This window comes from Miniopterus schreibersii (assembly GCF_964146895.1).
Source record: "Miniopterus schreibersii genome assembly, chromosome: 11".
In the NCBI taxonomy this organism is placed as follows: domain Eukaryota; kingdom Metazoa; phylum Chordata; class Mammalia; order Chiroptera; family Miniopteridae; genus Miniopterus; species Miniopterus schreibersii.
Window position 1 is genome coordinate 17,125,245 of NC_138111.1, and position 26,181 is coordinate 17,151,425.

Here is a 26,181-nt window from a genome sequence, read left to right on the forward strand (position 1 = left end):
CAGGAACCTGAAGATCTGCCTGCGGAAAACGGAGAAACTGAGGCGCAGGGACCCCAGGCTCGGAGGAAGCGGGAGCGAAGGGCCAGGTCTAATGAGCATCACAGCCGCGTCTCACCAGCGCTCCCTGCCCCCCTTGTACAATCCGGAGGAATGTTCTTATCAGCTATTTTGTAAATGCAAGTTTTTAGTAGCTCTAGAAACATTTTTAAGACAGAGGAAATTCCACCTCATCCCTTTTTTTTTTTTAAGTGTAAATGCTTTTTTGTAAGAGGTGAAATCATTTGCTGGTTGGTTGTTTTTTGGTACAACCAGGAAACAGTGGGATATTGAATATGGGAGGGTTTGGTTGTCTTGGTGTCAGCTTAACATTCCATGGATGGGGGTAGTTTTTACATCCTATAAAAAAGCATAAAAATGGCAGTTTAAGGTCAGCATTTGATATGTCTTGAACATTTTTAATTACTTCTAGCTCATGTTTTTGGTAGAGTGGTCTCCAAAAGAAACTACTCCTCGATCTTGGGTCTCCCTGTCAGAACTTTGTGCAGCGTCTGTGGTGTGGTTGTCCAGTTTTTCTAGTAACTCTGTTAATGTGCTGGGACAGATTGAAAATTTGATTATGTAGTACATTTGATATTAAATTGTGAATTAGTGGGACTTTGTCGTAACAGTATGTCAACATTTGAAGATATTGGTACTTGATACTCTATTAAGAAAAATTAGCCTCCACATTTTAAGTTGGAAAGTCACTGGAATAACTGTTTAGGAAAGAATCACAACTATACAACTTTAGGTTTTTGGTACGTATAGTAAGAATTGTGCACAAATTGAAATATATGTGTACTTATCCTCAAAACAACCAATAAAATCTCAATTATGAAAGAAAGAAAAAATCCAAACTCATAGAAGCAGAGTAGAATGGTGGTTGCTGGGGGTATTTGGGCTGCGTCGTTTGAGGGTATAAGCCTGCAACTAGTAGATAAGTAAGTCACGTTAAAGACTCAAGAAATAAACTCAAAAAAGGGTGAACAACTAGCAAACAATATGATAAAAAAAAAAAGTTTAAAACAAAATCACACTTATCTTCTTAACTGAAAGAATAGTGAGATGTTCACGGCTGTCACTTTCTGTTGCATGCTGAAAATATCACTTTCTTGCTAGAAAAGTTTGATAGTTCACACAATAGAAGAAAACATTTTATTTCAATGTATTTGGCAAAGAGCAAAATATTTTACAAACACGTTAGCCATGATTTCCAGTTGTTCTGCTTTATACCTGATCGACTTGCTTGAAAAGTATTCGTCTTAAATTCATCCAGCTCAAATATTTTTTTATTCTTTGCAGGTCAAGTATGTGAAGAAAATATAAATGAGTGTAGCTCCAGTCCTTGTCTGAATAAAGGCGTCTGCATTGACGGCGTGGCTGGCTACCGCTGCGCGTGTGCGAAGGGGTACACAGGTGGGACGTCCCCGCTCTGCCTGCGCTGTCTCAAGTCCTGTAAAGCACCACAGACCATAACACTTACTAACGTTATATGTTAATGTTGATTTTCTGATTTTATAAATGTGCTGAGATTATAGAAGAGAAAGTCTTTTTTTTTTTTTTTTTTTTTTCATGAAAGTCCTTATTTTTGAGGAAATTCTCCCTGAGCTATTTAGAGGTAAAAGGGCATCACATCTGCAGTTTACTCCTAAACAGTTCAGAAAAAAATAATATCATTGTGTGTGTGTTGTGTGTTTGTAAAGAAAGACAAAGAGACAGAGACAGAGAAAGAATGAGAAGACGAGAGTTTATATGATAAGGCAAACATTCAAGAAGAAGCTGGAGATGAGTCACGTAAGATTATATTGAAACGGATGCTAAGTAATATGGTTTTATATATATATTTGTTTGATAAAGAGGAAGTCCAAAAAAATGGACAGTGAAGAAAAAAGGCAAGGTCAAAGACACAGAGGAAATGTTTGAACTAAATGTGCTCGTTTTACTTTTTAACACTGTCTCAGTCTTATGTCCATTACGAATGCTGGTTTCAGAAGGACGCAGGTAAAAAGAGTAGGTTATGAAACACGCAGTCCTAGAAGGACTTAGAAAAGCCAGCGCTCAGTAGAGAATGGGCCTCAGAGCAGCGTGACAGGCCAGTGGCTCTGCAGCCTTCACTGAGATGCAGCGTCCTCCAAGGGAACGCTTTGCCCCAGTCCTCCCAAGGGGTTAACGTTTGGCTCTTTCCCACCTTCATCCACCCCAGGCCCGCGCTGTGAGACAGAAGTCAACGAATGCCAGTCAAGCCCGTGCTTAAATAATGCAGCCTGTGAGGATCAGGTTGGGAGGTTCTTGTGCAAATGCCCACCTGGATTTTGGGGTACCCGGTGTGAAAAAAACATGGATGAGTGTCTCAGTCAACCATGCAAAAATGGAGCTACCTGTAAAGATGGTGTCAACAGCTTCAGGTACAAGACGAAGTCTGGTTCTTTCCATTATTTTTATTTACTTACCTGTCCTGTCATTCTGCAGCCTTTATAGAGGTTTATTTTGAGTCCCAGGTCAGCCATTCCCAAATTCTTGCCCAAGGATAGGCTGCAGTAGAATCTCTGTGCCACCTGCAGTTCTCACTCACTGAGTCCTGTGTAGAGTCCGTAATTTTAAAATAGGCAAACCGTACGATTTAAATTCCCCAGTGGCCGTGCTGCACAGCTGCATTTGGGGACCACTGTTCTATACCGCCATCCCTCAGCATCCGTGGGGAATTGGTTCCAGGACCCCCACAGATACCAAAATCCATGGATGCTCAAGTCCCTTATATAACATGGCCTGGTATTTGCATATAACCTATGCACATGCTCCCATACGCTTTAAATGGTCTCTAGATTATTTACAGTATCCTTTACAATGTAAGTGCTGTGTAAATCGTTGTTATTCTTCATTGCTTAGGGAATGATGACAACAAGACAGTCTGTACATGTTCAGTACCGATGCCACCATCACCCATTGAACATTGAACTACATGGTACATGTCAGCAACCCATAACATTATTTTTAGAATATTTTCAATCCATGGTTGATTGAGTCTGCAGATGTGGAACCCATGGATCCAGACAGCCAGTGTACTTGGAAGGCTATAAAAGATGAAAGGAAATACAGTTACACAAGAAGCAAATACAAAACCCATTTTTAAATGTTTTCTATTTTAGCTGGAATTTTCACACTAGATAAATTCAGAAGGACTCATGCAATCAAATTGCCACAGTACCAGTCTACATACTATGTCCATGGTTTTCAAACATTTCTCTTTCTGTTTAGTAACGCTTGGTCCAAAAGAAGTCTGATGTGAATGTAAACAAATGAAATAATAAAAGCTTGACTTTTTTGTTTAGTCATGTATTATCGAGGTTGATACATTTGGCTTTAGTTTACTCATTTCGACTGCTGATTAGTATTCCGTTGCATGATTATCCTGTGGGTTAGTTTCCCATCCCCTCTCCATAAACATTTAGAATGAGACGGCTGTGAACATCTGTTCCGTGGGTTTTTGTGCCCCTGTGCCATAATCTCCTAGAGTCCTTAACTAGAAATAGGTGGACAGGGCTCTGGGAATGCAGACCCTCAACTTCCCTTGACACTGGCAAGTTGTGTTCTACTTACTATATGAGATGTCCCATTTCACAACACCCTTGTCAGGATTTGACATTATGAGGCATATTTTCCATTCTGATGGGTTTAAGTGGCTCATGGCATACAATAGACACTGTATGGCAAGCTGATTAGGAGCAAGGCACTAGACTGTGTTCAAAATCCTACCCCATCACTTAGTAGCAAGAGGACTTGGGCAAGTGAGCTTCTCTGGGCCACAGTTTGCTCATCTGTAAAATGAGAATAAAAATCATTATGAAAACTGATTATAAAAATGGTTCTAAAAATTGATTAATATATGTAAAGCCTTTAGAACAGCATATGGACTTTTAATATATTTTTTCCTAGCACCTCTATGGGGAGAGAAACTCCCAATGTGTAAATAACACTTCACCTTGACCAGAACTACCTTCTACTCTAATTTTACTACTACAACATTTCAAATAAATGGTGTGTTAAATGATTAGAGGAACTAGAAAAAGTACCTAACAGTTAAAGTAATGTTTTGATGTGGAAAATCTGTTCCAGCATTTCAATTTTCATAGTCCTTTGAGACAAGTTATCATAAGTGGGAAACATCCTCTGCTGCCTGCCTGCAACTGTTCTCATTGCTACGTTTTGTTTCCTTCAGGTGCCAGTGTGCGGCAGGCTTCACGGGGCTGCACTGTGAACTGAACATCAATGAGTGTCAGTCTAACCCGTGTAGGAATCAGGCCACCTGTGTGGATGAATTAAACTCTTACAGTTGTAAATGTCAGCCGGGATTTTCAGGCAGCAGGTGTGAAACAGGTATATATGTATGTAGTATTAACAATACTAAAAATCGTGATATGGTAACAGTATCAATTTTTACCTGCGCCAAGCACCACATATATACCAAAAACTATAATAAGCATTTTGTAATTATTTAATCTTCAGAGTCATCCAATAAACTGGGCAATCTCATCCTCAATAGCACAGGTGAGGATATGGAAACCTAGAGGTGCAAGAGGGAACTCTTCGCATTCTACATGTTTAGAAGGGACACTTTGATAAGCTACTTGACTGGAGGTCGCAGGTCATGGACATATTTGAGAATCAATGCTAAACTGCTTTCTCAGGGCGCTGGAGTCTTTTAACTGTAGGACTTCTGTTTGGAGTGAGGTATGCAGGATTGGGGCAGAGCTGAACTGGTCATGAAACAGTGAAGAGCCAGAGCCCCGAGTATGGATGACCTGAAGTTAGTTGCCCCTCCTTCTCTCCAGCATCAGTTAATCCTCTCAACTAGGTCATTCCCAACAGCATCCAGATATGCTTTAGAGTCTCTCATCTTTAATAACTCCCAATCCCACCTCTCCTTCCAACTACTCCATTTCTCTGCTTCCTTTCACTACTGAGTACTTTTCTTATCTTAGATACTCACTGATTATTTTAATAGAATGTTTTCTGTTTTGTAAATAATGTATTTTTAATTTTGAAACTTTGTCAGATCATCCTATTTACTGAAATGGCCTCTTTGACAATAGTACTGTGTACCTACTGTTTATTTTAGACGATTGAAAAATACACGGCGAGCGCCATGGTCTACACACTTTTCTTATTTGTTGCAGAACAGTCTACACGTTTTAACCTGGATTTTGAAGTTTCCGGTACCTATGGTTACGTCATCCTAGATGGTGTGCTTCCAGCTCTCCGTGCCGTAACCTGCACATTCTGGATGAAATCCTCTGACATGAACAACTACGGAACACCAATCTCCTATGCCCTGGAGAATGGCAGCGACAATACCTTCCTCCTGACTGATTACAATGGGTAAGCAGAAATGGCAGGAAGTCTGTGCTTTGGATCTTCTCCCAGCACCAGGTTAGACCTTACTTTGGGGTTAGGGGAGCAGGGGAGTCAGGTGCTGCAGCAGGACAGCAGGGTGACAATAATGAAATATAGCATATGGACAAGTCCTGTACAAGGGCAGTTTTCATCATAATGCCTTATACATGTATTTTGCTATTTACTAAGTATTTTCTTGGTATTTTACTAAGTATTGGTATTTACTAAGTACTTCATTTGATCTTTACAGTGTCCTGAGGAACTCATGCCCCTTTTACATATAGCAAAACAAAGTTCCAAAGAAACTGAATGGTTTGCCCCAAATCTCACAGTCTGAGAGTGGCAAAGCCAAGTCTCAAACTCTGACTCTTACGACTGTTGTTCCTTCTTTTACATATTGGGGCCTCCAAGGGTCAAGGGAGTTCAGTGACATTGCTGACCTGTGGAAGATACATGTGTTGAGTATGAAGTGGTCTACAAACTCGGGTGTGCAAGACGACATTTCTTATTGGAGCCTCAACCTCAGTTATTTCTCTGCTTTTTTTTTTTTTTTTTTTTTACTATTGAGTGTTTCATCTATTTTAGATACTCTCAGATTAGTTAATAAAACCCACAGAGTTTTGCTAAAGACCCACAGTCTTGGACAGGACGTCCGTCATTGGTCATCTGTTCACATTAACATTGCTAATCAGTGAGCGGTCCACTGCCTCAACTCTGTGGTCCCTTCAGAACCACTGCTCTTTGCCACACGTGGAATCCTTGGCAAGGCTGAGGTTTATACCTTCAATCTGGATAGATTCTGTGGTTTACCACATGGCCTGTTCCTCTCAGATGCAGCCAAATTTGTGGCCGTTTGCTACCGAGCAGGTTGCAAGCCTCAAAGACCCACTGAGCTCTCTTTCCTCTCCTCAATCCATTCTGTGCTTGCACGACTCTCATTCCTTGAATTCTTGACTCACTCTCTCCAGAAAAGTGAATCTCCAATTAGACTGACATGTCTCAGCTCATCCTAAGGCTTTCTCCTAGCCCTCTGTGTTTAAGAAACACAAATAGTCAGTGAGCTACAATAAAGCATAATCTGTAAATCAAATCTGCTTTTGTGAAATATGACCAAATCAAAAACAAGAAGTAATGGTTTTACCCACATGAAAAGTAAAACAAAGAAAAGAAAAAAAATAGTAGCATGCCCCACAGGTGGGATTACAACATATGACATAACTGTGTCCCCTGGAATCTTTCCACAGCTGGGTTCTTTATGTGAACGGCAAGGAAAAGATAACAGATTGCCCCTCTGTGAATGATGGCAGTTGGCATCACATTGCAATCACTTGGACAAGTGTTGATGGAGCCTGGAAAGTCTATATTGATGGGAAATTATCTGACGGTGGTATGGGCCTCTCTGTTGGTTCGGCCATACCTGGTATGTCTTAGCAAAAGAAATATAATTGTGTTAAATATTACAAGTGGTGGTGCTTAGGTGAACATGGAGGTTGCTAGCTTTGTTGTCTTTGGTTTTAGACAAAGATCAATAAATATCTCTTTTATTTACTACCCCCCCTAATTATCCAGACTGTAAATTATTAGAAGCTTTTCTAGGTATGCTTTGTGACCCTCTGTAGGAAATGCCTTTGGGGTCTTTAGTAAGACCACCAAGAAGCATTTTGAACTAACTGTGGGTGGTTACTAACCTGTCTTCCAAGGAGGAGATTAATTGCTGATGTTATTTGTATGTTGGTTTTGTTTTGTTTTATGGTCAGTCTACAAGTATACAAATATATCTAGTACATAAGTTGGAGCATTCCTAATAGCTATCTGACTTTTATGCTCTATTTCCAGTAAAACTCAAACTTCCCTCTACAGATACTTATAGAAAAATATTCGAAGAGTTTTAGTTTGAAAGAATGCAAAAGTTTTAAGCGATCCAGGGTTCTCAGCATTGTACAGAACAGTAAGCTTGCTCTATGTAGATTTCTCTATGACGTATTTCAAATGCAGTTTTCTTTAATAAATATGGAAGCATTATAAGTGTTTCAACGGGAAGTGCTACTATCAGGTGAAGGAGGGGGGTGGTTTCTTTTTGTGTTTAGAGTGTTCTTGTTTTGAACTATCCCTTTTCTGGGTGGTGGGATGGCAGGTGACTCTTATGTTCTTCTTTATTCCTTTCTGATATTTGCATAATGAACGTATATTTCATTTATGGTTAAAAAAACAGCATTTATCTTTAAAAAAAAAAAAAGAGTTGAAAGTAGGTTAAAGAAATGGGGATGGGAAGGAAACTATAGTAGTATCCACCCAGGGAGATTGTTGTCTGACCACAGCAGTAAGAATGAATTGAAGTCCATATAAATTGCAGAACCCAGTTGAATTTTTTTTTATTAATAAAACATACAGGAGATGTAGCTAACTGAGCTTTTGAAGAATTCGCCCTGATCCATTTATATTGGCTGTGCTTTCATTAAGTTAGCATTTTAGGAATAACAGAGCAGTTTACCTCCTTTTTTCCCTTCTCTCTTTAGGTGGTGGTGCATTAGTTCTTGGGCAAGAGCAAGACAGGAAAGGAGAGGGATTCAACCCAGCTGAATCTTTTGTGGGCTCCATAAGCCAACTCAACCTCTGGGACTATGTCCTGTCTCCACAGCAGGTCAATTGCATTTTCAGTGTATGACAGTAATGAGATACAAAGGTACAAACCTAGTAAAAATGTGAACAGCCTAATGATGCCGTATCTTATTGCAACCTCTGGGTTTTCAGAATTTGCCACCAGTGTCATCTGAGGCTATGGTTGTAAACTAAGCCAAGCAGAGGTTATCTACAGTAACTTTCAATAAATCCCCTTTTCAGCTTCTTGGTGATGTTTTCAAATTTTATTGGACGTGATTATTGTATAAAATCTTATAATTTCAGAGCTGAAAAGAGTCATAGAGAATACTATTTCCAACCCCTCTGACTAAAGATATGGAAATTTAGGGGTGGCATAAGATTATGCATAGAGAGTAACAGATGAGTGAGTGACTTAAGCCAGTCTGTAGTCCAATGGCCTGGGTTCAAACCCCTGTTTTACCACGAATTTGCTGTGATGATTTTGAACATGTTACTCCCTCTCTCTAAGCTTTAGGGTTGTGTGGTTTTTTTAAATCTATGAAGATAAACAGAGCTGCATAGTGGAGCTTGGGACCTAACCTGATCCTGCATGTGCAGTTGTGGCATTGTTTGAGACATAGTAAGGGCTTAATAAATGCTTGCTCTTATTATTAGTGGCAGAGCTTGTCTGAGCCTTTGCTGCCGCAACTTAATTTTTAAAACATGTTTTTATTGATTTCAGAGAGAGGAAGGGAGAAGGAGAGAGAGATAGGAAACATCAATGATGAGTCATTGATCGGCCGCCTCCTGCATGCCCCCTACTGGGGGTTGAGCCCGAAACCTGGGCATGTGCCCTGACAGGGAATCGAACCGTGACCTCCTGGTTCGTAGGTCAACAGAGAGAGAGGGAAGAGAATTTTCCTGTTGCCCCCAAATCATATCTTACAAAAGCCTGCTTCCCTGCACCTCACCCCACCCAAAATCTGCAGATGTTTTTAATAGGACTAAATTAATATATAATAACTCCATCTCAGCGAAACAAGGAAGGTTTATCTAAAGATGTGTTCTTAACCTTTCAGGTGAAGTCGTTGGCTACCTCGTGCCCAGAGGAACTTGCTAAAGGAAACGTGTTAGCCTGGCCTGATTTCCTGTCGGGAATTGTGGGGAAAGTGAAGATCGATTCCAACAGCATATTCTGTTCTGGTCAGAGTTCCCTTCTCCCAAAGACTCTGCTGTCTCTTGACTACCCTGCGGTTTTCCAGCAAAAGGAGACTGTTTGAAATTCCCTGTTAGTCCAAGAGTGTGTGCCTGTTAGCCTGTTGGTTAACTAATAATTCATTTTTACCCAACTTCATCCAAAAGATACATTTATTTATTTTTTTACTACTTAAATACATTCTATTTAATAGGGTACAAATTAATTGTGGAATAAACTTGGACAAAGGTAGAACAAGATAAGGAAAATACGATGAGAAGAGGGATATGGTTATATTTTTAAAGGCCCAGTGAAGTCCTGCCCTCCCATTTGAGATGGGTGCTCTCTGGGCCCTGTACTTGCCAGCAGCCACCCAGAGGCAGCACAATGGATGTTACAGCCCACACACCAAATAGTCAAGCTCTGAATGATCAAAACTGCCTCCTAAAATTCAGTGTATTTAAACAAATTTCTGAAGATGTCCTCGAATTCATGATTTTTGATAACTTACAAGAACATTTTTATTCATATTCCTAAAATATTGTTTTGTCCTTTAAAAAATATTTAGCAGAGTCTGCTGAAAGAGGGAAAGTTGTTTGTTGACTTGAAGAGTTTTTTCGTAGTAAGTTTGCTTGCCAGTGATTTTAATATCAGCAGAGTGGCTCTCAAATGCTGGTACAACATGCAATTTGAAACCCTTGACCTGGCGATGCTCCTCTATGTTGTTGACAAGCTCTGTGCCTGTGTTCTTTGCCTCAGATTGCCCACCATTAGAGGGATCCATACCTCATCTGCGAACTGCATCAGCAGATTTAAAAGCAGGCTCCAAGATCAGTCTGTCCTGTGATCCAGGCTTCCAGATGGTCGGGAACCCTGTGCAGTACTGTCTGAATCAAGGACAGTGGACACAACCACTCCCTCATTGTGAACGTGAGCTGCTTTATTGAAGGCATTTTAGTACCTCTTGAAAAATATTGGAACCATAGAACACTTTTCAGGAATGCTGTATAAAAGTTATACACTGTACAGTAGGAAATATAGAAAATACTCCTTGAATGCTTCCTTTGTGCAATGAACCCTGAGTGCTGGACACCAGGAGGGAGGTGGGCAATGAAGATCCAGAGAGACCACCAAGCTGCAAACTAAGGCTGACTGCTGCTAGTGCCAGGCTTGGCTGCTTAGCAAGAGGAACAGGACATCCCAAGGCCAGATGTTGCTTGTTTGGGGTTTGTGGATCTTTGAGAGATTTTAAGACAGTCCGCAGCATGAATCAAAACAGGCTATTTGTATGGAAAAGTCACTGGAAGTGGCGTAGATGGGTCTGAAATTTGGGTGGGACAAGTTGTTAGGGAATCACCAGGGAGGGGTGAACAGTGTTAGCTAGGTTAATGGAAACTCAGATAAGGTGCAGGCCTGCACCTGCAGGGGGCGGGCTCTGCAAAGGAACAATGAATGGTGTCTGCCAGCACTTCTGTCTAGGAGAAGGCTGCCCCTCCAGCCCTGCCTGAAGCCAAACAATTTAGTTCTTCCTGTTCATCCCAGCGCTGGAGCTCAGAGAGTGAGTCTGAGCAAGTCCGTGCGTGGGCCTTTGAAGAGAAATGCCTGGGACTCCAGTAGCCTTCCCTCTCACTGGTCCACAATCCCCACTGTTTTTTACAACCAGAAGTCATGGGACTTCTCTTCCTGGCACTAGAACTCTGGGCTGGGGGGCCTTGCTCCTCAGAGGGGACCTCTGTAGCCAAGGTATCCCTCCCAATTGTTAACTGCCACGCATGGGTGTGGGACCAGTCCTTTCTACCTCTCTACCGCTCCTACCAGTCTCGATGTGGGTTTTTCTTTATATCCTTAGTTATAGGACTTCTGTTCAGCTAAACTTCAGGGGGCCCTCAGTGATGGTTGTGCTACCACCCCTAGAGCACTCTCAGTCTAATGTTTCCAGGCAATGAAAAATTCATGCTTAACCCAACTACCTGTTCAATGTAAATAAAATGTCCTTTGATCATTTTGTTCCTCACGTAGTTGTGTTCTTCCTGGTCACATTGCAGGCATTAGCTGTGGGCTGCCACCCTCCTTGGAGAATGGCTTTTATTCAGCTGAGGACTTCCATGCAGGCAGCACAGTGACCTACCAGTGCAACAATGGCTACTATTTGTTGGGTGATTCAAGGATGTTCTGTACAGACAATGGGAGCTGGAATGGCATTTCCCCTTCATGCATTGGTGAGATAAATCTTGACAATTGCTGTGTTGATTTATTTAAACTCTATGGGAGACAGTCATCTCAAATTCCTGAAACTCTCTCATGGTACTTTTGTCAACTTCGTCTCATCCCAGTAAGCTCTGGATAAACCATGGAGGCAAAGCAGCTGTCCATAGAGGACAGCTTAAATTTTTACCAGGCTCCATATTAAGAGTATATGTTGTCTTTGTTCTTCTACTTACCCACCTATAAACTAAAGAAATAGTAACTTTTATTGTATATCTGCTATGTGATTATGACTATTTAAATTTTATATAGAAAAGATAGTGTTACACGTTTAGTGATATGTAATGATTTTAAAAATAAAAACAAGTGTTTACTCTCTGCGATCTGTCTTCATTTTAGATGTTGATGAATGTGCTCTCGGGTCAGATTGTAGCAAGTATGCTTCCTGCCTGAACACGAACGGATCCTACACTTGCTTGTGTATCCCACACTACATAGGCGATGGCAAGCACTGCGCAGGTAACTAGTAAATGGTTAATTGACAAGTTTATTTCCTTTCTGTATTCAAGTATATGTTTCTGATGTATGTTATTTGAAAATAAGATGACACTTTCAGCATCAAGGGGGAGATAGAGAAGAGGAACCAAATTTAAAAAGACACAGAAGTGACAACTAAAGGTGCTTTAAATGTGCCTCTCCCAACCTCCCTATTTCTGAAAAACAAAACTGAGAGCCAACTAAACCATCAGGCTGTTGAAGAAATGCCTGCAGAGTAGGACAGTAAAATGAATTCAGAAATATAACCAGTGGTTTCCACCGCCTCCATCGGAACAAAACAGACGCATTATCACATCGTCATCATCAGGATGTTCCCTCTGCCTCAGCCACACAGAGTGGGGTCATTGGAAATAATGGACCCTTACTTTACCACATCTCTGTATTTTGTGATAACGTTGATAATATTGGCCCTTCTCTCAACCCATAGGAGTCTTTCTACATTTATTTTGAGAAAGCGGCTATCAGGAAACAATAAAGAGGAATTCTCAAAATCAGGTCTTATAATTGCATTGACCTTTTGAGAGCATTTTATTTAAAGCCCTTGGCTTTTTGAATCAATGTATCTTCCCCTTTTGGGAATTCAAGTATTAAAGTCACCTCTGTTACTCAAAAGTTAGCCCCAAATCTCCCTTTAACTTATTTCCCTTCCTAGAAGTGATGACCGACCCCAACTTTGCGTGCAGTAGGGGCTTGTGATCTGTAGCCTGTTTGAGATGTGAGACTGGGGACTTCTAAATGTGCTTTAAACGAGCTTGAGGGAACATCAGTTACTCTTAAAATGTGGGTGTAAGGTTAGGGGAGGTCAAAGGGGCTGAATCCATTTTAAGCCATGCCCTGGCTCCACCACTGCCTCCCCAGTAAACAGCTCCTTTTTTGGCCAGATAAATTTTGTATATTTTTTGCTGTTTCAAAATATTATTTAAATGCCTATTAAATATATTGTCTGGTCTAGTCATTCAATGATCTCTGGCCTTCATGTGTGTCCCTTCAAAAGCCTTTATCTCAGGATATAACTGGTTCCTTACCTGTAGTGGAATTGTTTTGCTGTGAGACCTTGGATGGTTGTGCAAAAGCCACTTACTGTTCCCCCAAAACTGTTTCTCTCTTTCAAGAACCTATAAAATGTAAGGCTCCCGGAAATCCAGAAAATGGCCACTCCTCTGGTGAGATTTATACGGTGGGTGCCGAAGTTACATTTTCATGTGAGAAAGGCCACCAGCTGATGGGCGCAACCAAACTCACATGCTTGGAGTCTGGGGAGTGGAGTCATCCGATACCATATTGTGAAGGTGTGTTTAATAAGTTCCCCATGTTTATGGTGTTTGGCGATCCAAGACACTCCAGGGGTAGAAATGTCAAGGATTATATTGCGTCAGTGTTCCTAGCATTTAAAACCCAACTACTAGGCTCCTTTGTAAACGTGACAAGAAAACCTAGAGCTGTCCTTGAACTTGCAGAGATTTTGCCCACACTCACTAAGAACAGCACTGCTGTTTGTTTTCTGTCCTCTAAGCTGTTTCCTGTGGTGCACCAGCTGTTCCAGAAAACGGTGGCATTGATGGATCAGCATTTACCTATGGCAGTAAAGTAACGTATAGGTAAGCGGCTACGATTAAAGTACATTGTAGAAGTTGTGGGTGACCTGCTGGCAGTGATAGTATACTGGGAGAAGGGAGGAAGGATAATCCCAGAGGAGGGTTTTGAATTAATGTGGAATTAATTGAATTGTGTGTAGTATGAAGAAATTGAATCCAGTAATCTATCTAATGGTAGTCATACCTAGAATCCTTAAACCCCTTGACGAGTAACTTGTTTTTGCCACCAGCACCTCCTTGAGAACCTCTGAGAATGGATGCCATGTAAGAAAGCTCTGCGAGCTAATGAATATTCTTGGTTATAAGCTGGAGCTTTGGTTCCAAACCCAGTATTATGGGGACTAATACTAGACCAGATCACTCTCGAGCCAAGAATTTCCTGTTTGGAGCTGCTAATTCCTGGCACAAACTGGAGTCCAGCCAGTTCTTTAAATCTGTCTTCCTGCTGATCATGCCCAAGATTCCTGGGGGGGAAGATGTGCAGTATTGACCCCTGGGAAAAACATCATTTCAAAGCATTATTTCAGTAGGAAAAAGGAACTCTTCCAATATGAATGAATTCTCAGTAGTTTTGGAGGTTTGGGCACAGATAAAATTATGCAAAGTAAAGCACATTATGTTCTGCCCTGTTCCTTTATCTCCGTTAGGTGTAATAAAGGGTATACTCTGGAAGGTGGTCGAGAATCATCCTGTCTTGCTAGCGGTTCTTGGAGCCTCTCTCCTCCTGCATGTGAACCAGTCAAGTGTCCTAGCCCCGAAAACATAAATCATGGGAAATATATTTTGAGTGGGCTCACCTACCTTTCTACTGCATCGTATTCCTGTGAGAGTGGGTACAGGTAAGTCCACACACACCGGCCAAGCTTCCTGCAACACCCGTGACTCATTATTTACTCTGTAGGTTTTATTTGCATGTGACTGGCTGATTTTCCATACAGGCTTCTACGTGTAAAAGATACTCTCAAATCGGTATGCTTCCTGAGGCCTAGCTTATAGCAGGTTAGCTTACAGGGAAACATTCCATCTGGGAGCTCTAATTCAGTTGCTAAGAACATTTAGACAATAACCATGAAAGCAAAAAGTGCTGTGAAGCCTAAGACAATGCCTGGGTTTTTTGGTAAGACAGTGACTTACCAAGCTTATACTCAACATCATGTGGGATGTTATAAGAAGCATGTCAAGGTAAGGGCCTGGCTCCTTAATACTGTAGGAGAGTAATTTGATTAATGGTGTGTGTACACATGATTAATGGTGTGTGTGCGTGTTTTCAAACAGGAACAATAGAGAGAGTCAGTCTGTGATCAGAAACTTGGCCAACAGGATCTGAAGGGGAACAGATCAGGTGCACAGAACGTGGAGTGCGAAGCACAGGCAGGCAGAATCAGGCTGGCAAGCAAAGGTAGATAAGCCATGCAACGGGATGCGAGGGTTGCAAATCAGAGGAAGACCTGGGGTCAGAGTCATGAGCAACACAGTTCAGATCCCAGGCTCAGGGCCAGGACAGCGCCCTCTGACCTCAGTTACCCTGAGCATCTCCTTTATCCTGGGTGTCTGTCTCCTAGCCAGCTGGTTAACCCTTTCTCATCCAAGCAACCTATTCACAAGGCCTGGCATGCCCTACCATACCACCAGTGAGCACAGTTTATTTTGTACCAAGTTATGTTGTTTTAACTCATTCATTTTTTTAAAGGGTCTAGAGGCTGCTCGGGTTTCCCTTGCTTTTATATAAAGCAGTAAAATATGACCAAACTTTATATTTATGTATTCAGATTCTGCAAGAGTCCCCCGTTCTCTTCTAAGCCCTCCCTATTTCATCTCAATAGCAGGACATAAACAGCCAATGAAAGAGGTGTGTCATTCTTTCCCGTAGCTTACAGGGCCCCTCCATCCTTGAATGCTCAGCGTCAGGCAGCTGGGACAGAGCGCCACCTACCTGTCAACTTGTCTTCTGTGGAGAGCCACCTGCCATCAAAGATGCTGTCATCACCGGGAGTAACTTTACTTTGGGGAGCACTGTCACTTACACTTGCAAAGAAGGGTGAGTAATCCTGTGCAGTAAGGAGCTCTGGGAGCCGCTGAGGTTGGGGATGCTCCCGAAAGCAGAGATGGGCTCCATTGAACATTAAATTACACTTCCTGCCAGCCAAAGCCAAAGAGAGCTTTATGCTCTTATTTCCTGCCAGCAGAAAGGGAGCGTAGCCCATGTTTTCCTGGAATTAGAGTAATTTATCAAATTAGGCCTCAAGTAACAGACATTGGGCAATGCAGTGGAAAATACTGTTACACTTCAATTAAAGATGCAAAACACCATTAAATAGGCATTTATCCTCTGCAAACTGAAAGGCAGGACTTTAAGTCACAGCAGAAAGATGACATGTCTTCAAGAAAAAACGATCAGATTCAGGCTTTTACATTTTTAATGATCTCATTTAATTCAGACATGAAATATGAAAAACCAGGAAGCAGATTACAAAGAGCTCAGTGTCTCACTGGATCCTCATGAAAACCCCGTGAGATTTAGAGGAGAAGTCACTCTGGATGGAGACCTGCTTAGGGTCCCAGACAGTACTGAGGGGTAATTGAATCCCAGGTGATCCGACTTTGCCCCCATGCTTCCTCAGTAAATATTTTCATCATTAGTTGTGCTTTCACACTCCAGATTTACCACAGTTGCTTTTCACACAGCTGGAAGCAGCAGCCACCGGAGGGTTCCCATCTTCTGGGTTTGTAAGCTCAGCTCTGTCATTCACTAACTGTGTGGCCTTGGGGAAATTGTATAACCTCTCTGTGCTTCGATTTCCTACATAAAATGAGTTCATTAAAGGTTCATAGTTCTTATGGACAGTGCAAGGAATAAAATGATATAACACTTGGCCTCCCCAGGAAAAACTTAATAAACTCAACAAAAATTGCCATTATGATGATGATTGGAGCACAAATGAGAAGGTACAGTTTCTGTTCATTTCACCTGGATAGAAGAATGCCCCACTCCTACAGGACTGCCAGCAGGTGGCGACATTTTGTGGCAAATGGTATAAATAGCAGACAACTCTCAAATCTTAAGGCCTTCTGAAGTGAAAAAGAAATCTTTAACATTAAACTGTCAGTGCAGGAGTTAGCTCCTGACAGCCCCATTTCTCCCCAGTGGACTGGCTGATTTAAAAACTGCTTCAGAATAAACTGCACAGGACTGTTAAAGGTTAGTTGTTTTTGTGAAATCTTATCCAATATAAATGTCCCAAATAATTACTAGATATTGACAACTTCTGGGTTTTTTCTTATTAAAAAAGTGAGGTACTGTTACCATATACAACTAGAAAATAAAAAGGTTATTTTAAGAAATTACCCAAAGATAAATGTTGGTGATCTTTTACTATTTTTCTTCCCAAATTTTTTTTGCATGTATTTTTAGTATTAAAGATCACGCTGTATGTGAGATTTACGTGTTTCTTCTCACAAATCATACATGCCTTTTCATCACTAATCATGCACTTAAGTCATAAGCGTTCTGTGTCTGCCTAAAGTTAAGTCTGTAAGTCAAAAGGGATTTATTAAAAGAAGAATTAAAGGTGATAATGCGAATGACTACAACACATCCGTATATTTGTAGAGGGTTGTACATTTTTCAGAGGACTTTCACATGAATTATCTCATGTGTTCCCTTCTACAATGATGGCGGTTTGGCAAAATAAGTCGTATTCTCACTTTAGAGTTAAAGCATGAAGGTACCGGGTCGCGTTATCTGACATGTGCCTTCTGGTTTAGGCCAGCAGACACTCTGTTGGGAGCTTTTTTTCTCATTGAAAAGATAGAAACCAAATCTGCTCACCTAAATCATAGCCATTAAAGGGTCTGAAGTGCTTTATATACGCATGAAGTACTATATAAATACAGCCTTATTATTACTTTCTGTATTGTCATTATTGTTATATAAAGTGATGACATTTTAATATTATGGGGGAAATTATCTTAAACAGTTGACCAAATTAATAGAAAGTACATGCAGTTCCAAATCACTACCACCTGTATTTTTTCTGAAAGAAAAAAAATCAGTAACTATTAGGAGAGAGTTTACCTTTTCTGAAAGTAAAACTTTCGGTGAGAGGACGTTTCCATTGGCCCCCTTCACCCTGGGCGCTCGGGGGTGGCCTGCTTGCAGCGTTGGCTGACAGACGCTCCAGCCAGCTCAGCCTCAGATCTGCACTTCTCTCTAGGAAACATTGCCTGGGAGAATTAGGAACATCGAGCTGGCCTAGGAAAATTTCCTTCTTCCCTACTCTACAGTTATGTGTTGCTTCCAACTGGTGGACGTCTGGACTGCAGACAGAGTTTTGTGGCTTCCACCAAGATAGTAAACCCCCGCCTAGCTCACTTCCATAAATCAATATTCTTTAGGTCCTGTGGTTAATAAACCACTTAAATAGCTTTCTGCTCTAGTGACATTTTGTCTGGTAAAATCTTAGGAGATTCTAGCCAGAAACCACTTGCAGTTCATCTGTGCCCGCCACACCCTCGCCCGGCAACCTCCCAGCCTGTGCAAGCGCGCACTTCTGGTGCCCGCCGTGGCCTTTTCAGGCTTCATGTTTCACGTGCTGTTTCTAACCATTTGCAGGTCCTCAGAACACCCCAGCTGTCTCACACCCCCGTTTCTTTGCTCGTGTTGCTTTTCTGCCTTGAGTGATTCATTTTCAACTCTCTGACTCAACTCAAAAGCCCTTGCACCTGCGAGGCCTTTCCCCCTCTTCACATTCTTAGGGTAGAATCAGTCATTTCTCCTGCCAGCAGCCGCTTGAGGTGTGAAGGGGCCCGTGTGCACCAGGTAATGGGGGAGATGGGAATGGGGGACAGCCACAGTCGTGTAAACCAGTAAATGCATTGGCATTGCATCTGTGCACTAAGGCAGTAACTCCAGCACATAGCGTGACCCTCAAATTATTTAATGACTAAGTGTTGACTGAGAATCATAAAAAAAAAAAATGACTGTAGGTCAGAAAAAGAAATAGTATAGGATCTAAGAAATTATGGCTAATATCAAAAATCCATCCTTTAAATTCATTTATTCAAAATATATATATTTAGTGGTAATTTTCCATTTCATTACAGAACAGCTTTGCTGTGGTTTTCCGTTAGGGAGGAAGAGTTGGTGGAGATTTTCCAGAAGATGAGGGACCAGAGGTCTAACAAAGTCCTGCCAAATGACAAAACACAATGCTTGTGTCCTCAAGAGGCTTTGAGGAATAAGGGAGGTTCTGGAGGCAGATGCTTCTGCCACAGAACAGCTGGTCCTATGAACTAAAGGAAACATTTTATAGATGGCACGGTGGATCCTAATAAATCAGGGATGTCTCAGGTGGTGTCAGTGGACTTCAGCCAGTGACATATGCTAGCAGCATCAAGGGCCCTGTGACTGTAATGATGCGTGGTTCAAAGTGTGCAAAGGGTGCAAATTGTGCTATAAAACATCAGGAGCGCCTACGGATGGAATTTGTACCCAGAGCACATCCCACACTGGAGCAGTAGAACCAGACCTTGGATAATGGTTTTCTTAATAATAAAATTACGTTTTTAGCATGTAGTCCTTATATCCCTCCTGGATCCTCTAGAACATAAGCCATCTAAAGATTTATTCGGTTCAGATTCTTATACAAAGAACTGTGCTTATCCAAAGCAATGAATGCAGCAGACCCTAACTGGAGACAGCTCAGCTATTGGGGATGTCGGAGAGTATTTAGGGGTGATATATGACCATAGGTAGGGTGGATGCACACACCTTTGCTGATGCTCTCAATGTTTCCGATACCTTTCACAAATCTTGCCTGCTAGGGTGAAGGAATTCCAACCTCTCTATAATAGCTGATTTCTTATAAAACTCAAAGGGACCTCAGGAGAATGTTGGCTAACTAATAACCTAAGAATCTTTCCTGAAGGGTGGATCAAATAATTTGTAGTAGTAACAAGGCAATACAGTTTCCACGGGGCACCCACCAATTGCGATCTAACCTACCTCATTTTAAAAAGTGAGGAAGAGAGACAGAGCAATGTCATGAAAAGGTATGTGTTGGAATCCAATCAACTAAATTCAGATCCTAACTCTGCTGCCTGCAGCTGTGTGACTCTAAACCTGTCTAAATAACCATTCACTTATCTGTAAAATGAAGAAATTAGTATGTCTGAACAGAATTAAATTAGGTGCCCAATTATTTTTGCTCCCCTCACCCATCATTGACATCCAAATGACAGACTGATCACCTTTCCCTTCAGTAAGAAAGTGAGAATAAAGGTGAGAATGACTCAGATATAATTATCCTAATACTGCATATCCTACTGTTTTGTTCTACTTCATTGAGAGAGCACTTGAGAGTAATTTAACATTTTGCAAGCTATCAGTGTGTCACATATGGGCAACCACCTTGTGCATAAAGACTGAGAGTTATTAAGCATAATTTATTCATACTGGTTGAATGGCAGAGCCATAAGCAGAACAGCTTTTAATGCTAACCACATGGTTAAGGAGACTAAAATTATAATTGCTGCTTTAAAGTTCATTGAATATAAGTAAGTGTGTGATTGTGAGCTATATGTAGGCTACATATGGCTCATAAGACATTGTTTCAAAGACTAGTGATAAAGTCAGCCAACTGAAACCATCTAAAAACAGATGAAGCTCCAATTTTGAATTGAATCAAACAGGGCTATAGCTTACTCCTCATTTTTATTTTTTTTTAAATGTGTCACAATTTTTAGAGTTCCTTAAATCACAGTAATCTTTAATCCACTTCCATTTCTGAAAGAGCATGAATATTAAAATCAAGATATACTTCTATATCCCAATTAAAAGTCATGTTATCAGTAAGCTCAATAGGAAATATTATTTTTAAAGAATAAAAGTAAAGTTACTGTTGGACAGATAATAAAAATGAAAGCAGAATAGCCTGGCCAGTGTGGCTCAGCGGTAGAGCATCGACCTAGGATCCAGGAGATGATGGTTCAATTCCTGGTCAGGGCACATGCTCGGGTTTTGGGCTCCATCCCCAGCAGGGGGCGTGCAGGAGGCAGCTGATGGATTATGTTTCTCACTCATCATTGCTGTTTCTATCTCTCTTCCTGTCCCTTTCTCTGTCTGAAATCAATAAAAACATATTTAAAAATGAAAATAAAAAAATAAAAGCAGAATAAAGAGATACAAACAACAAATATCATCCCTATTGTTTCTTTCCCCCAATCTCATAGCTACACCCTTGCCGGACCGGACACCATTGAATGCCTGGCCAGTGGCAAGTGGAGTGGCAGTAGCCAGCAGTGCCTGGCTGTCTCCTGTGATGAGCCCCCCCACGTGGAACACGCCTCTCCAGAGACTGCCCATCGGTTATTTGGAGACATTGCGTTCTACTACTGTGCGGACGGCTACAGCCTGGCAGACAATTCACAGCTCCTCTGCAATGCGCAGGGCAAGTGGGTGCCTCCAGAAGGTCAGGCCATGCCCCGTTGTATAGCTCACTTCTGTGAAAAACCCCCATCCGTTTCCTACAGCATCTTGGAATCTGTGAGCAAAGCAAAATTTGCAGCAGGCTCAGTTGTGAGCTTCAAATGCATGGAAGGTTTTGTACTGAACACCTCAGCAAAGATTGAATGTATGAGAGGCGGGGAGTGGGACCCTTCCCCCATGTCCATCCAGTGCATCCCCGTGCGGTGTGGAGAGCCACCGAGCATCATGAATGGCTATGCAAGTGGATCCAACTACAGTTTTGGGGCTATGGTGGCTTATAGCTGCAACAGGGGCTTCTACATCAAAGGGGAGAAGAGGAGCACCTGTGAAGCCACAGGACACTGGAGCAGCCCCCTACCCACCTGCCACCCTGTGTCTTGCAATGAGCCACCTAAGGTTGAGAATGGCTTTCTGGAGGTAAGAGACCAATTGGTCCATGGTTTCCATCACTCTCAGGACCAACCAGTGTGGCTGACCTGGGACTCAAAAGCAGAGCCAGTGAATAGATGAATTGTTGAGAAACAAGCAGCTAAAGCTATAGGTAGTGAATATTGAAGAAAATGTCGTAGAGGTATGAATCCTTTTACTATACTAGCTTTCCATATTCCACTAATATGTAGACGTTTGAAGCTCTTTGTAGCAATATCTTAGCCCTAACTATTGTTAGAATAAAGCAATTTTAATAAAAATACTATTTTGCTTTATAGAAGTTATTCTAAGATGGATGTATATTTTATTTTATAGAAATAAATTAAGGTCTAAATAAATCTATTATCACTTCTAGTTTTTAGACAAAAGATTGGATTAAACCATCTATTTGCTATTTGCAGCCTTGTTTCCATGGGTGTAAAGATAATTTTACCATGATAGACAAAGGGTTAAGTTAGACCCACGCATGTCCTGCCTTCACACTAATATGTGTCTTCACACTAAAATGGAGTAAGCCAAACCAATGGAGTAAGTCCATCAAGAAAACAGGAATGGAAAGTCATTACTGCAAACCAAGGGCCATTTTAAATAAACAATATTCTAATTGAACACTTTAAAAATCAACACATACATAGTAACTTTTCTCCTTTACATTCAAAAACAATAGTAAAAGCCATTTATTTAAGGTTTTTGCTCCAGTGTATTAGATTCCTGTTGGGAGAGGATTATAGTAAATGTAAAAAGGCTTTCTTCATTCATTCACTTAACAAATATTTCTGACGCATGTGGGGTACCCAGGCAGTAAGTAAGCAAGCGAAACAAATAGTTATGTCCAAAAACCAAGAAGTTCATTACAGCATGGAAGCTGGGCTTCATCTTTACCACTAACAGAGACTCACAGTAATCTTTTAAAGGTTTCATACCTAACTCATCTTTCGTACCACCTAAAGCCCTGTTATTATACATTTATTTATTTGAATTTTGAGGTCAGGAATATTAAGTATTCCATTTAAAAAGTTGAGTAGTGTTTCTTATTTCCCTTCTTTATGGTTCTGCAGCAGTTTTTTAAAAGTCTATTAAAGAGGGAACACCAAACTCTGACAGTACTCTTAGGACCTTATCCATGAAAAATATTTTATTGGCTTTTTAAATTAACTAAATTAACAAATAAAGCATGTTTGTGTACGCATTTCCTTTTTTTGTGATTAAAACAACAAATATAGCAGTGCTTCGGTCAACAAGATTTTTTTGAACTTACCAAGTAACTAATAATTTTCAGTATTGCTCTATCAATTCATCCATTGATTTAGAGACTTTTACTTACCTTATACTTATGGGCTTAACCCTGTGGTAAACACATCTGCCGTGGTGATGACCTAATGTGACTTGCTACTGTCCTTTGAACTTATTTTAAAAATAGCACTTGGACCTATTGGGAAAAAACCATAAATCCTATTTGCTTATGTCTTAGTTGATTCATTTCTACTCTTCCATGTATTTAGTTAATCATATTATCTGTTATACAAATTGTACTTAACCATCTCTCCCTGTCATGCAGCATTCCACCGGCAGGATCTTTGAGAGCGAGGTGAGGTATCGGTGTAACCCAGGATATAAGTCAGTTGGAAGTCCTGTATTTGTCTGCCAAGCCAATCGCCACTGGCACAGTGATGCCCCTCTGTTGTGCGTCCCTCTCAACTGTGGAAGACCTCCTTCCATCCAGAATGGCTACACGAAAGGGGAAAATTTTGAAGTAGGGTCCAAAGTTCAGTTTTTCTGTAATGAAGGTTATGAGCTTATTGGCGATAACTCTTGGACGTGCCAGAAGTCTGGAAAATGGAGTAAGCCAAACCAAAAGTGTGTGCCCACCAAGTGCCCAGATCCACCCCTCCTGGAAAACCAGCTCGTGCTAAAAGAGTTGACGACTGAGGTGGGAGTGGTGCTGTTCTCGTGCAAGGAAGGGCATGTCCTACAGGGCCCCTCTGTCCTGAAATGCTTGCCATCCCAGCAGTGGAATGATTCTTTTCCTGTTTGTAAGATGGTTCTTTGCCTCCCACCTCCCCTAATTTCCTTCGGTGTCCCTGCTCCTGCTTCTGCTCTTCATTTTGGAAGTGCTGTCAAGTATTCCTGCGTGGATGGGTTTTTCCTAAGAGGAGATTCTACCACCTTCTGCCAAGCTGATGGTACCTGGAGCTCTCCACTGCCAGAATGTGTCCCAGTGGAATGCCCCCAACCTGAGGAAATCCTCAATGGCATCATCGATGTGCATGGTCTTGCCTATCTCAGCACAGCTCTCTATACCTGCAAGCCAGGCTTTGAGTTGGTGGGAAATACTACCATCCTTTGTGGAGAAAATGGTCACTGGCTTGGAGGCAAACCAACATGTAAACCCATTGAGTGTCCAAAGCCCAAGGAGATTTTGAATGGCCAATTCTCTCACACAAACCTACACTCTGGACAAACTATTACATACTCTTGTGACCAAGGCTTCAGGCTCGAAGGTCCCAAAACCTTGACCTGTTTAGAGACAGGTCATTGGGATGTAGATGTCCCATCTTGCAATGCCATCCACTGTGATCCCCCACAACCCATTGACAATGGCTTTGTAGAAGGTGCAGATTACAGCTATGGTTCCATGGTCATCTACAGCTGCTTTCCTGGGTTCCAGATGGCTGGTCATGCCATGCATACCTGTGAAGAGTCAGGATGGTCAAGCTCCATCCCAACATGTGTACCCATAGACTGTGGTCTCCCTCCTCAAACAGATTTTGGAGACTATACTAAGGTCAGAGATGATCAGGGATATTTTGACCAAGAGGAAGACATGATGGAAGTTCCATATCTGACTCCTCACCCTCATCATTATCTGGAAACGGTGGCTAAAACCTGGGAAAACTCAACTCCTGCTACACCTTCAGCAAGCTTTCTACATGGCAGCATGGTTTCATACACCTGTGATCCAGGATATGAACTTTTGGGGAACCCTGTGCTAATCTGCCAGGAAGATGGAACTTGGAATGGCAGTGCACCATCCTGCATTTCAATTGAATGTGACTTGCCTATTGCTCCTGAAAATGGCCTTTTGCATGTTACAGAGACTACCATGGGCAGTGCTGTACAGTATAGCTGCAAACCTGGACACATTCTGGTGGGCTCCAACATAAGACTGTGTCTACAGAATAAAGAGTGGAGTGGTGCTTCCCCACACTGTGAGACCATTGCATGCAAAAAACCAAATCCACTTACAAATGGCTCCATCAAAGGAAACAACTATACATACCTGAGTGTGTTGTACTATGAGTGTGATCCTGGGTATGTGTTGAATGGCACTGAGAGGAGAACATGCCAAGAAAATAAAAATTGGGATGGGCATGAGCCAGTTTGCATTCCTGTGGCCTGTGGTTCACCCCCAGTCTTAGCCAATGGCCAGGTGAGAGGAGATGAGTACACATTCCAAAAAGAGATTGAGTATACTTGCAATGTAGGTTTCTTACTTGAGGGAGCCAGGAGTCGTGTTTGTCTTGCCAATGGAAGTTGGAGTGGAGCCACTCCCCTCTGTGTGCCTGTTAAATGTGCCACCCCACCAGAGGTGGCAAATGGGGTGATGGATGGCCTGGAATACGGCTTTGGGAAGGAAGTGGTGTTCCATTGTCAGGAGGGCTACGTGTTGCAGGGTGCTCCAAAACTCACCTGTCAGTCAGATGGGAACTGGGATGCAGAGTTTCCTCTCTGTAAACCAGTCAGCTGTGGACCTCCTGAAGATCTTTCCCATGGCTTCCCTAATGGCTTTTCCTTTTATCATGGGGGCCATATACAGTATCAGTGCCTTTCAGGTTATAAGCTCCATGGAAGTCCTTCACGAAGGTGTCTCTCCAATGGCTCCTGGAGTGGCAGCCCACCCTCCTGCCTGCCTTGCAGGTGTTTCTCACCAGTAATTCAAAGTGGAACTGTCAACGGGACAGATTTTGGTTGTGGGAAGACAGTTCAGATTCAGTGCTTCAAAGGCTTCAAGCTCCTGGGACCTTCTGAAATCACCTGTGAAGCCAATGGCCAGTGGAACTCTGGCTTCCCACGCTGTGAACACATGTCTTGCGGCTCTCTCCCAACAGTACCAAATGCATTCGTCAGTGAGAGTGACTCTTTGGAGGAAAATGTGGTAACTTACAGCTGCAGACCTGGGTATGTCATCCAGGGAAGCTCAGATCTGATTTGTACTGAGAAAGGGATGTGGAGCCAGCCTTATCCAGTTTGTCAGCCCCTGTCCTGTGGACCCCCACCGTCTGTTGCCAATGCAGTGGCAACTGGAGAGGCACACACCTATGAAAGTAAAGTGAAACTCAGGTAAGACCTTGGCTCTAAGTCTCCAATGGATGCAGGCAAGAGAGTTGTAAAATGAAAAGTGATTGGTCAGAATTACTTAATAAACAGATCACTCCAAGTTTGCAGAACCTCCGACTCCTACTTGGGCTGTAATTTGTGAAAAGAAAAAAACACACCCACCTAATAAATGTTAGCTAATTAAATGATTTAACTCTAGGTCCAGATTCTCTGAGTAGAAGTCAGCTCTCTGGTGTCAGTTTCATCACCTACAAATGAGCTTTATAAAGATAAAACTAGGACCCACTCATGGAGTTGACTTGAATATTAAGTGGGTTAATACTCTAGCACTTAGAACAGTGACTGGAATTTAGTAAGTAAACATT

General features: G+C 41.8%; 1 protein-coding gene across 1 annotated transcript in view; it reads left to right on the top strand.

Moving 5' to 3' along the window:
* The window catches only part of SVEP1 (sushi, von Willebrand factor type A, EGF and pentraxin domain containing 1), a 128,282-nt gene that overhangs the window by 80,295 nt on the left and 21,806 nt on the right, over window positions 1-26,181 (top strand). The window contains exons 23-38 of the mRNA XM_081152103.1: window positions 1,342-1,455; window positions 2,243-2,444; window positions 4,256-4,413; window positions 5,214-5,415; window positions 6,675-6,850; window positions 7,947-8,071; window positions 9,090-9,213; window positions 9,965-10,135; window positions 11,251-11,424; window positions 11,810-11,929; window positions 13,081-13,257; window positions 13,482-13,566; window positions 14,211-14,402; window positions 15,434-15,601; window positions 20,794-21,466; window positions 23,037-25,819. Coding sequence (XP_081008229.1) covers window positions 1,342-1,455; window positions 2,243-2,444; window positions 4,256-4,413; window positions 5,214-5,415; window positions 6,675-6,850; window positions 7,947-8,071; window positions 9,090-9,213; window positions 9,965-10,135; window positions 11,251-11,424; window positions 11,810-11,929; window positions 13,081-13,257; window positions 13,482-13,566; window positions 14,211-14,402; window positions 15,434-15,601; window positions 20,794-21,466; window positions 23,037-25,819 — 5,644 coding nt within the window. The remainder of the gene's footprint in view (window positions 1-1,341; window positions 1,456-2,242; window positions 2,445-4,255; window positions 4,414-5,213; window positions 5,416-6,674; window positions 6,851-7,946; window positions 8,072-9,089; window positions 9,214-9,964; window positions 10,136-11,250; window positions 11,425-11,809; window positions 11,930-13,080; window positions 13,258-13,481; window positions 13,567-14,210; window positions 14,403-15,433; window positions 15,602-20,793; window positions 21,467-23,036; window positions 25,820-26,181) is intronic.